This window comes from Chrysemys picta, chromosome 19, assembly GCF_011386835.1.
Source record: "Chrysemys picta bellii isolate R12L10 chromosome 19, ASM1138683v2, whole genome shotgun sequence".
NCBI lineage: Eukaryota > Metazoa > Chordata > Testudines > Emydidae > Chrysemys > Chrysemys picta.
The window spans coordinates 20,359,875-20,372,579 of NC_088809.1; the positions used below are offsets into that span (position 1 = coordinate 20,359,875).

Here is a 12,705-nt window from a genome sequence, read left to right on the forward strand (position 1 = left end):
GTCAAAATAGAAGACAAGATCCTATCGGAGAGGCCGCCGGAGAGGAAAAGGGGCTAAGAATAGCTCCTCTAGAAGCCACGGACTGGAATACGCCTGGTCCACCAAAGGAATTGCCAGGCGTTAAAAAGGCGATGGTAAAACATAGGCCAGCCCATGCTCTAACTGACCCTCGCCAGCAAAAGCAAATGAAAGTCAAACCCCATCCCCTTAACACAGGAGAGAAAACCAGTGAGCTCCAGGCTACAGCGGATTTAGGATACAGCAGCCATTGAGAACAGGCTGGAGGTGAAAGGTTGCCAACCTACAGATCAGGTTCATCAGCCCCTGCCCCTAGCCCTGCCTCCCAATCTAGTTACAAATATAACAGAGGTAACCACTCACCCAGATGTCTTTGCCGGCAAGTCCTACCGCTGATCCTAGGATCTACCCTCTAGCATCCTTTGGAAAAATACAAATAGAACAGGAAGGTGCTGGCGAGCAAGATAGACTTTGCTCAAAATACACAGTTAAAGTTCCAAACTCCAGTACACGTAGTTCCCTACAATGCTGTGACTCTAGATACAGCCCTGTAATTGGTTCCTTTTATTTTATCCTTTCACCTGTTTTCTTTTGCAGAGTAAGTCCTTGTGGTTTATGTATTTGTGATAGCACAAGGCAAGTTACAGCTACTGGAAACTGACGTATTGTAACAGAGCTTGTATTGGCTTATAATGTAAAATTTAATATGAATGGTGTCCAAGGCCTCTTCCAATGTGCAATACACGAAGAGCATCACGTTTCCCGCTGCAGCTACCCTGGCACCGTTCACAGCTGTTATTTTTCACTGGCGCAGCTCCACCCAGTGATAGCTATAGAGTAAACAAGAGTTAGGATTTAGAATGGGCCAGTGGTAAATAAACCCACTTCTTCTTTCTCAGCAGCTTTTAGATCCATCCTTTGTTATATTCTGTCTTGATTACCGCCACACGCTCTTCGCTCTCCCGACACGCGTTGCTCCCCTTCAGTCCATACAAACTGCTGCCACTGAACTGTTCTTCCCCCTTGAAGATCACGTCACTCCTCTCTTTGATCGCTTCATTGATTTCCCGTTCGATAGAACATCAAATGTCAGCCTCTTGTCACCACCTTCAAAGCGCTGCTTCTCTTCCTTTGCCAGGCTCTACCTTGCCCTTGTCCCCTCCGCCTGGCCAGCACTCCCAACCTTGTCTGCCTGTTGGTCAGATTCTCACACAATCCCCTCTGTGCCTCCTCCCACGCCGGCCCTTTACACTGTGCGTAAGTGTGGTGTGATCTTATCTGCAAGGTCCCAACTCTATCCACATTTAAGACCCATTTGTGCCGTGCTGCCTGTACTGAACCTTGCTGATTTGTATATAAATTCGCTGCAAGATCTAGGGATTGAATGAGGCATAGGAGCAGTGGAAAAAAGTCTGTTTCCATGATCATATCCTACCATGCTGCGTGCGCGCTCCTGGCCAGTCAGAGGGCGCCCGTTGGCGTCTGACTGCACTTGAGCAAAGCCGGGCACATAGAAAAGTGAGAACATATTTCTACAAACCGTAATTGCCCACAGTAGCATTTGTGCTTCAGGCCCAGCAGGGTTGTGTCAGAGCAACTTAACTGCCTTTGCACGGTTGTGTGATGTCCCCGTACATCCATTTGAACAGAACTGGCCATTTTTGAAACATTTTACGGCAAGGTCAGAGCTGGTTTTTGTACCATGTTTCTGAGATTCACTGCTTTGTAGATAGAGTGCTAAGTGGACGGGCACTTAATAGAAGGTCTCAGGCGTTACTCACTACTCACAAATGGAGATAATGCAACATTAAAGGAACCCACACAGAACAAAGTACAGAATTTATTAATGGAGATTCCACCCAATATTCTAACACTAAATATTTGCATTCCAGTCATACAAACATCAAATATTTTCAAAAAACCAAACAAACTCCTTTATGAATGTGATGTGAGACAATTCAACCTTTCACCTCTGTTCTTAACATCACTTGGAACTGCTGAAATATAAAATGTGATTTTTTTTCCCCACCAAAGAAGTCTACTTGGAACCTCTATCTTGCCTTAAACTTTTGAGACTTCCTGAACCACCAGCAGTTGAATACATTGCATGGATTGATTCTTTTACGGTGGAACTTGAATTTGTTCATGGCTAGCAATGGAATCCTGGCACTAGAGGATGCAGTGTCTAGGAATTACTCAAATTTATTTTCCCCAAGCATAAAAATAAAGTATGCCCTGTGCTCAGCAATTCAACTGAATTTCCTTCTGGGGAGCCTGTCGATTTGTAGACCTTCCATGTGCCTTCCCTCGACAGGCTGCCATTGTCTTGGGGGTCTCACGCCTGGGAGAGAGGTTTGATCAGCCCATAGTCCATGCACTTCACGAGACACTCACGAGCCACGTTGATGACATGCTGTTTCTTGGAGTCATCTGCCTGTTTACCAACGAGCGTCAGGATCTCCAACATCTCACACTCCACCAGTTTCTTGGCCAGCTCCTGGTCTGCAGTGATCAGGTTGTAAGCAACCACCAGCCCACGGTGCTGCACCTCCACCTTTTCATGCAGGCAGAGCCTCTGCAGGATTTCCAGCCACTGGGTTGTCTGTAGGGGGACCAGACAGCAAATGTGAAACATCGGGACAGGGGGTAATAGGAGCCTATATAAGAAAGACCCAAAAGTTGGGACTGTCCCTATAAAATCGGGACGTCTGGTCACCCTAGTTGTCTGCAAGGAAGGAAAAGCTGGGAGTTTAAAAAAAGGTTTTCTACAGCAGAGGAGATCATTAAAGTGCAAGGTTAGCTTGCCCCTAAGTAAGGCACTTTTCAAGGGGGTGAAAGTAGCAATTTAGGAAAAGGAGTGTCTGCAAACAGGTTGATTCCAGTGCATGAAAACTGGTCTCTTAATTCCTAGACAAGTTGTCATCTGGGAGTGAGAACAGCCTCCAGCTTGCATACCAAGCACTAAGTTCCCTTCCACTGTTGGTTTCTGAATACTTAGCCCTTGCATGGTAAGGGCAGGTGCAGTGCTGGCTGAATGAAGGGCTTCCACAAACTGCTCTGGGGCTACCTGCATCTGGATCTGCAGCAGCACCTGCCCTCCCAGTCTTTGGCCGGGCTGTATCCAACTTTGTAATGGAACCCGAATCCACGGTTTGCACCCTGGTTTTTATTGCGTGGCAACCATACAGAGGTCAGAGTTTTGCATGGTTCCATCACAATGTAAAGCTAGCTGAAACACAGGGGGCGGGGGTTGATTTTTTTTTTTAAATAGGCTTTACTGTGGTATTCCTTACTGTTGCAGCTCATCTATACTAATGAATTTAGTCTCACTTCCAGACTTCAGAGGGGTTGAGTTATCCCAGTTTTACAAAAGTCAGGCAGAGTTTAAAACCCCCAGGGTTTGGGGCCTAGCCTTGAAAAAGAGAAAGAAAAGCCTCCAGGAAACGAAGAGGCACTTGAGAGGTGTGCGCGCGTGCATCAAGGATGCCCCAACCACGAAAGCAGGAGGGACAGCCCCAGTAGAATACATACAAATGGTGTGCAGGGAAGTAATACATAAAAATAAAATAAGCTAACTACAAAACCAACAACTTGGTTGAGAAGGAACTGTAGGTACAGTGGGTCCACCCTGCCTTATATACACACACATCATAGGTCGGCTTGGAAGGATTAGATTGTTATCAGTAAACACTGGTAAACGTTGATTTCACTGCACACACCCAGATGAAAAAATATTCCCATCGCTAGTAATCAAACTGTACAGCTAGGCAAAGAAAAATGTTGCTTGAGAACTGAAGCGTTTGTCAACAGCACATGTCAAAACACACAAATCAAAGAGCCGGACATCAATGTGTGTTTTAACTGTAATAGAGCTTTAACTTTGTGAATCTCGACATCTACTGGCATGAATGGTCGGCCCGCCCCACAATTTCCTACAGCAGCCAACATTTAAAACAACAACAATGGGGAAAACATTAAAAACAAACATCAAAATTATTCACTGAAATGATAAACAAATAAAAATGGAATCCTGCCCCGCCTAACTGGAATGATCCTGGGGTTACACCAACCCTAGGTTTTGGACATGTGGGTGTACAGGGACAGACCCTGCTATCGCAAATCCCCAACCAGAGACTCTTGGGCACACATGAGGTGAAAAAGGCTGTTTTAGTCCTAGGAAACACTAACGTGGGAAAAATCTGGGGCAGGGAGTTTCAAATCAGCTTTAGGAGATCACTCCTGGTTGGAAATCACTAAATTAGACAGTTAGCTTAAACATACATAGCTTTATACTCCAATTTATTTGCTTTCCCTAGGGTTTCGCACAAATACTTACGTTTGTCGCTGTAGAAGCTCTTTAAAATCCTTTCATCAGAATTTTACAACATACCCAGGCTGCCTCTGAGCATTTGTTGAGACTATTTAGGGTTTAGGGCATCAGATTTTTCCTCTTACCACTTGGGTCATCTTATGGCAGAGCTTCTTGTGTGCTGCTGTCAGCATGGCCAGGGCTCCTGCCGCTGCATTCTGGACCTTCACGTCGTCCTCGCCGCACAGTAACACGATCAGCTTGAGTCGGTCGTTTCCATCGGCCACAAATCTCTCTTGAACCTCAACAGGATGAAATGCAAAAATGGGGAGCGAGTTGCCAGGGTTATGGGATTCACACTGGAGTAGCAGTTTCACAAACCATCAGATATAGATACATAATAGAAAACACGTATTAAAGTATCTAGGAATTGCCATATTGCACCAGACCGGTGGTCCATTTAAGTCTGGTATCCTGTCTCAAACCGTGGCCAGTTCCAGATGTTTCAGAGGAAGGTGGAAGGAGCCCCACAGTGGAGAAATGTGGGGTAACCTGCTCCCCAATGAGTGTCAACTTCATCCCTAATAGAGGCTGGTTTAAGCCCCGACGCAGGATGGTTTAGATCCTTTCCAGAACATTTTTCGGCATTAAACTATTATAGCTCTAGATATTCCTGTTACCCGTCTAAAGAGCCATTGCCGCAGAATGGGGAAGGCCAGGAACTTGGAAAGATTCAAAGAGGGATTGAGATCTGAATTTGACATCTGTCAGTTTCACTGAATGTCCTTGTTCTTATGCTAGGAGACCAGAAGTTCCCAATCTACCTTCTCGATACCATTCAAAAAGCAGTGCGTCAACTGTACTGCAAGTGGCCCAATGGTTACCTCTTTGTTGACAACCAGGTTGCACATGCACTCTGTAGCTGCCTGTCGGAGTTGGTCGTGGTTCTCAAACATGTAGTTCTCGATGTCTGGTAGGGCTTTCTCTTTGATGATCTTCAGCCTGAATTAAGGGGAGCAAAAAGATATGGTCTCAGCATGTGCTAGCCATGAAATATTAGCCAGCAGGCAGAGGAGGCAGGGAAAGCCTTTAAAAATAAGCCGTCTCCATCTAAGCCATGAAACTTTTTCTCACTAATTTAAAAACGGTCATTCTTTCAGCCATCCCTTCATAAGAACGGTCATACGGGGTCAGACCAAAGGTCCAGCTAGCCCAGTATTCTATCTTCCAACAGTGGCCCATGCCAGGTGCCGCAGAGGGAATGAACAGAACAGGGAATCATCAAGTGATCCATCCCCTGTCGCCCATTCCCAGCTTCTGGCAAACAGAGGCTAGGGACACCATCCCTGCCCATCCTGGCTAATAGCCATTGATGGACCTATTCTCCATTAGTTGCAGTGGGGAAGGTTTAGGTTGGATATTAGGAAAAACTTTTTCACTAGGAGGGTGGTGAAGCACTGGAATGGGTTCCCTAGGGACGTGGTGGAATCTCCTTCCTTAGAGGTTTTTAAGGTCAGTCTTGACAAAGCCCTGGCTGGGATGATTTAGTTGGGGTTGGTCCTGCTTTGAGCAGGGGGTTGGACTAGATGACCTCCTGAGGTCTCTTCCAACCCTAATATTCTATGATTAATTTATCTAGTTCTTAATTTATCTACCCCTTCCTTCTTATAACAGGAATCATTTTCAGGTCACATGCAAGAAGATTTATCTTGATTACATATTGTTCTAGTAGTGTAACATCTTATAATCTTTAGCTGTTGGGTAAACCGTCAGAACCCCATTTTCTTTATATTACTTAACACCTTGTTAATGCCCTGTGTTTAGAGATGTAATGTGTCTTCATGAAAAATGCTCCATGCTATGTAGGGGTAGACTTCAAAGTCCCTTTTGCAGAGCTGGAGAAGTAACTATTGTAGCTGTTTATGAGAGACTATCCTGAAGTTCTGCATGAGTTCAAATTGAAAGAATAAAATTAAAACTGTGGACCTCAGCAATTGCTCATCTTCCCAATAAAATGAGCAAGCTAATGCAAAGACAAGCCAATATTAGGACAAATGATTGATTGATCAGGCACTGGGATAGGACATCTTCAGGATGAGAGAGAAGTGTAGGGTATTCCTTATCATTAGGGCTTCTGTTTTTCCAGGGTTTATTTTTAGTAATTTAAGTTTTATGTAGATGTCCAAATATCAGTGGTTTTCAGGGCTCTCTTGGATAATGAAAAGATTTTTTTCAGGTGCTTCCCAAAATTCTTGAGTAACTAGGACTTATGTAAGTCATTTTTAGACATATAATAAAAATTAAAGTAACAAGAGGTCTGGTGGCACCTTAAAGACTAACAGATTTATTTGGGCACAAGCTTTCGTGGGTAAAAACCTCACTTCTTCAGATGCATAGAGTGAAAGATACAGATGCAGGCATTATATACTATGTCTAAAAATGACTTACATAAGTCCTAGTTACTCAAGAATTTTGGGAAGCACCTGAAAAAAAAATCAATGTGCCAGGCCTGTGTTTCTCCAGCAGGGAGGTTGCAAGGGAGAGCCAACACCAGAGACAGATGCTGCATTTTCTGTCTGTTCTGCTCTTTTCTCTTCCCCGTGGTGTGTGTGTGTGTCTGTCTCGGTCTTGTTTGATCTTAAAGGAAGTAGGATTGGACTTTAACAGCAGACACATTTCCAGCCCATCCAACTTCTTCTCTTCCCCCCAGCACAGGACAGTTATTACCATCCTAGAGACACAAGGCGGGTGAAACAATATCTTATTATCTCATCCATCTTGTCTCACCAATATCCTGGGACCAGCAAGACTACAACAACACTGCAAACATCTTAGAGGCCGTCAAACAAGTTTTTTTTCCCCTTCTCCTTAAAAAACTCTCTTCAGCTAAAGGAAAAGGGAACAAGGGATGGTGTTAAAATGAATCCCTTATTTAATACTTTCCATTTCCAATGCTTTAACTGCTTTTCTTTCTTTTCTGTATCTTTAACAACAGGTTAAAAGAACGTTTACTGATGTGTTTGTCATGGTACTAAGTAAGCTGACGTCTTGGTATACCAAATAGTTTAAAACGGTTTAATGTTGGACAGTGACAGGGTCACGCTAACATCTTTGACTTTTTGGGCCCACATATTCCATCTATATTTTAATACAACAGACCACTGATTATTTTAACGTAGGCCAATGAGTGTCAGAGGGCTAGAAATTTTAGCCACTGGTGATCAAGAGCCACAAAGATCTAGATCTGTTTTAAAAAGTTCCCTGGAGATTGGATGGCTCATGGGATTATTAAACTGAGAAGGACTATTTTAAGTGGTGGGTAACCCAGGTATACTGACAAAACATGCCATGAGAATTAGAGTGAGACATTAAACAGAATTCCCCTCTGCTGGTCTCATGTTGCTACTTAAGGGTAGCATTATTCCACAGTAGGAATTCAGCCCCTGGGAGGGAACTGACTAGAGTTGGGTGAAAAAATGTCACCGAGATTTTCACATGAAAAGTGGCTTTGAGTAATTTAACTTTTTTAAAAAATTATATTCATATTTTTCAGTTTTTATAGAAAAACAAATGTTTAGCTTTTCAACAAAAACTCAAATTTCCTTTAAAAAAAATTTTTTTGATGAAGGTTAAACATTTTAATGGGGGGAATAAAAAAAAAACCTTCAACACACTTCACTAACCCACCACCAAGTCATTGGTCTGTGGGGGCCATTTCCTGAGCGATACAGACGTAACCTGAAAGGAGAGTCTGCTTTATCTGGACTTTTCTAAAACATTTCACAATCTGATTAAGTGGCAGTATGAGGAAAAGGTGACAAAACCATTGTAAAAACTTACCTGAGTTTGTCACTTCTTCCAGACAAGTTAGTGAGACCTAATAGAGCCTCATAATTCTGCAGCCCGTCTCTCTCTGTATTCAGCAAGCTGACCAGCGGCCGGACCACCTCATACACCTAAGAGTAGGGAATATTGGATTGTCACTCTTTGGTTTCTGGATCTCTGTCCGTTTCCGTTGGTTTAATCACAAAAATACCTCAAGGGAAAATTGCATTTACTTACCCTCTCTCCTGGGAATGCGATGTCTGGATTGGAAATGGCAGCAATTTTGGCTAAAGCATGAGAAGCCTTCACTTTGCCGACATCTGTGCCTTCTATTGCCAGAGGTATCAGGGCCTATTATGCACAGCAGAGAACGTAGGCTTATGAAAAGATTGACAGTATTGTCTGTATTTTATTCGAGCTTATTACAGAACAGCCTCTGGATGAGTCAAGTTTTGTCCAAATAAACTCTGAATTGCAGAGCACATCAGATCTCATGCTTCTGTGTCGTCAAATGCCCACAGACTACTTCAGTGGCTATCAATTACTCTCATTGCTTCAATCGTGGTCTGCCTGGGGCATGACCGAAAGGACAGTGTTTCAGGAGCCCACTTCAAAGGACAACTTCTCTTGCGCAGTCGAACGGGAGTCCTAGCTGATGCAGGAGCCAGCAGATATTAGAGGAAATCATTACTGAAGTGCCAGGTAGAGGCACAACCTTCTGGAGTTTATAGCACAGCATCGGCGAATGCTAACCTGCTCAACCTGTGATTGGACCCCATCAAGCATCGCTTTAGGAAATGTCATCTCTTAAGAGGACGCAAGAAAACAAAAGCCCCATCTCATTCAGCAAATCTGCTAGTAGTGCACTAAGCGAGGCAGCTAGGTAGGGCAGATATTTGAATCCTGGTTCACTTCTGTTTGTTTGGGGAGGGTATGTATGTATATATTTAAAATATTGGGGAAAAGGCTGGTCTTGTAAAAAACAACAGTTACTAACCTTTCCATAACTTTGTTCGTCAAGTTGTGTTGCACATGTGCATTCCACTGTAGGTGTTTGTGCACTCCTGTCGGGGTGGCCCAAGTGCCCTCTGCTGCCTTGCACACAGGCATAAAGGGCTGAGCTGCCCCGAAGCCCCTCAGTTCCTTCCTACCGGAAAGACTCAGAGAGGGAAGGAGGGCGGGTTGTGAAATGGACATGTGCAACACATCTTGAACACCGGTTAGTTTTTCGAGTGACTGCACGTGTCCCATTCCACTGTAGGTGACTCACAGGCAGTCCCATCTGGAGGTGGGTTTGGAGTCTGTTTGAACAGGGACTGGAAGACCACTCTCCAATTTAGAGACAATGCTAAATTTGGATGAAATTGTCTCTTGCGCCACGCTGATGCATGACATGATGATCAGTTGCCGCTTTGCAAACGTTCAATATGGACGTGCTAGCCAGAAAAGCTGCAGAGGTCACTGGGACCTAGTTGAATGACTGAACACTATTTGGTGGCTTCTGGTAGCCAACTGGTTACACAGTTGAATACAATTGCGTATCCATGACGAAATCCTTTGCATGGAAACAGCAGTGCCCTTCATTCTGTCCGCAAACGCAATGAACAGTGGAGAGGAAGACCTGAAAGGTTTAGTCCATTCCAGGTAAAACACTAAAGCTCTAACATCCAAAGCATGACATCTCTCCTTCCCTTTATTACCATGAGGTTTTGGGAAGAAGGTCAGTAAGAAAATTGCTTAGTTAATAGGAAAAGTGGAGACCACTTTTGTAAGAAAACTTGGATGAGGACAAAGGTAGACTTTGTCTGCCTAGAAATCCACATATGGAGGATCAGATATTAGAGCCCTCAACTCCTCCACTCTCCTGGCTGATGGAATGGCTACTAAAAACGTTACCTTCATCAAAAGGTGCGACAGAGCAAGTCACTAGGGCTCGAGGTGGTGGGGAGACTCATCAGGTTTGTTAAGACTAGACGAAGGCTCCATGGTGGAATAGGGCTCTGTACCTGCAGGAACAGTCTGTCCAATCCCTTTAAAAATCTTACGGTCATCGTGTTGGAACAGACAGAACAGTTCTCCACATGTGGGCGCAATCCTGATATAAACCTTAGGTATATTCTGATAGGCTAATCGCCAGTGCTGGTTGTTTCAAGGGCAGAAGAGAGTCCAGCATGTGCTGAATAGAAGCAAGAACAGGGAAAATCCCTTTCAGTTTGGTCCAGATGGAAAATCTCTTCTATTCAGCCAGGTAAATACTTCCAGTTGGTCGTTTCCTATTATTCAGCATCACGTCCTGAACTTCTCTAGAGCAGGACTCCTTTGCCGACGTTCACTACAAAGCCTCCAGGCCACCAGGAGAAGGGCCTGAAGATTGGGGTGGAGGAGGCAGCCGCGATTCTGTGTGAGAAGCGGAAGTGATGGGGGGGGGGCGGACTCGTTAAGAGGTCCAAGAGCACCACTGGTGTGAGGGACAAACTCTCCGACAGCTGTGCACTGGAGCGCACCGACACCTACAGTGGAACAGACACGTGCAATCACTCCAAGAAGAATTTAGTTTTCCTGCTTGCTCAAGTTAAAAACTATAACCAGGCTGTCCACTTTCCTTTTTATCAAGGGGTTAAGGTTTTAGATCATTAACAATGTGTATAATTAGTTTAGGCACCCCATGGCTTGTGTTAAATGACGACAGTTCCCCACATATGCAAACCCAGATGGCTTGGAGTGGCTGAATATTGCTAACCATGAGTTTCAGAATATTCTAAAGGTGTAATGATAACGAGTTACCTTTCCACCACCTTGAGCTACAATGGTACCACGGTCCTTGGGATCCTCACACAAGGCAAGGAATACCCTGCAAAAAAACAGCATTGCTCAGTTAAACCGATCTGCAAAGAGACTCCATCCCACCTGTTCACTCTGGTATGATGCGAGTGGCTGATGTTCAGTGAATAGTACTAAATTCAGCAGGTATACTCACCAGTAATACCGAAGTTTTAATATAGTGCAACACCACTTAGGAAAAACTTTCACTAGGAGGGTGGTGAAGCACTGGAATGTGTTACGTAGGGAGGTGGTGGAATCTCCTTCCTTAGAGGTTTTTAAGGCCTGGCTTGACAAAGCCCTGGCTGGGATGATTTAGTTGGGGTTGCTCCTGCTTTGAGCAGGGGGTTGGACTAGATACCTCCTGAGGTCCCTTCCAACCCTGAGATTCTATGATTCTATCACCATAAATTAGAAAACTGTAACAGCTTTGATCCCCTTCAATTCCTCCCCATTCCATTAGATTTGTCTAAAATTTTGTAAGATTAGCAATTCAAACTGCAGCCTAGTGATAGATTGGCAATGAGTTTCAGGACCAACATTTAGATGTTTGTAAAAAACTCATTTTCCTCTGCTGCCACCGTTAGCTTTTATTAGCGGAGCTCCTTGCTGTGAATCCACAGCATACAGTTTTCTTTCGACATAAAGTTAAAGCTCTTCGCGCAAAGCGCAATTTATGTGGCTCAGTGGTTAATACATTTGAAACCAAACCCAGTTTATTCTGGGACTTGGGGGTTTAAGCCGCTTGGGCTTTGAACGGAGCTGTAAAATGCAGTGGACCCCCCACGTTAGGTTTTAAGTGAAGGTTTTCTTGGGTAAGACCATCTACAGTAATTACCCAAACAGCTGCCCTACGCAGACTCAGTACTAAATATGTGTGTTTGAGTGAGGCAGATCTACCTGGCTAGCAGCTCCTTGGTCTGGTCCGTTAAGATGGCACTATCAGCCTTCACCATACAGGCCAGGGCTGAAATGACACCAGCTTTCAGCAGCCGTTTCACTCGCTTCAAAACAAAGTCCTTCTTGTCCTGAAAGGGGCATTAAAAAAAAAGAATGAGCAGGGCTCCCATCAGAGTCTCTACAGCTACCACCCCACGTACTTGGGCCTTGTCTGCCCGAGCCGTTACTGCGGAGAAAGCCGGACTGCACAGCGTGGCCCTGCAGTACTGTCCCGTAGGGACGCTGGCACCGCGCACTAAGAGTTCTGCAGTATGCAGTAACTACTCCCGGTTTCAGACGGAGGCACGTCACTCTCTCGCTGGAGCTTTTAGTGACCAGCACCAATCCCCACACGGGAGGAGGGATAGCTCAGTGGTTTGAGCATTGGCCTGCTAAACCCAGGGTTATGAGTTCAATCCTTGAGGAGGTCACTTAGGGATCTGGGGCAAAAATCTGTCTGGGGATTGGTCCTGCTTTGAGCAGGGGGTTGGACTAGATGACCTCCTGAGGTCCCTTCCAACCCTGAGATTCTATGATGTTACTGTGGGGGCAAGCTGCTGTGATGGACATTCACGCCCTGGCTTGCTGCCTGGTAAGATCCTGTCTTGTCAGGTAGACGAGCAGCATGTCTCTAATGGACTGGGACTCAGGAGACCTGGTTGCTGGTCCCATCTCTCCCATGACCTGGGGCAAATCGCTTTCCCGTGCCTCGGTTTCCCCCTGCCCTTTGTTTTACGTGTTTAGCTTGTACATTCTTCAGGACAAGAACTGACTTTATGGATGTACAGCTCCTA

At 44.8% G+C, this 12,705-nt stretch overlaps 1 protein-coding gene across 5 annotated transcripts in view; it reads right to left on the minus strand.

The window, feature by feature from the left end:
- Positions 1-1,845: 1,845 nt before the first annotated feature.
- The window catches only part of UNC45B (unc-45 myosin chaperone B), a 33,881-nt gene continuing 23,021 nt past the window's right edge, over positions 1,846-12,705 (minus strand). For 3 of the 5 annotated variants that reach the window (XM_065572991.1, XM_065572990.1, XM_065572992.1), the window contains 7 exons: positions 11,873-12,000; positions 10,937-11,003; positions 8,390-8,503; positions 8,168-8,283; positions 5,212-5,329; positions 4,474-4,629; positions 1,846-2,620 (listed from right to left, as the gene is read on the minus strand). In XM_065572991.1, the coding sequence (XP_065429063.1) occupies positions 2,354-2,620; positions 4,474-4,629; positions 5,212-5,329; positions 8,168-8,283; positions 8,390-8,503; positions 10,937-11,003; positions 11,873-12,000 (966 nt within the window). In that variant the 3' untranslated portion in view covers positions 1,846-2,353. Of the gene's footprint in view, positions 2,621-4,354; positions 4,630-5,211; positions 5,330-8,167; positions 8,284-8,389; positions 8,504-10,936; positions 11,004-11,872; positions 12,001-12,705 lie in introns of all 5 variants that reach the window. The other 2 variants (XR_010593794.1, XR_010593793.1) reach the window with 2 other exon arrangements.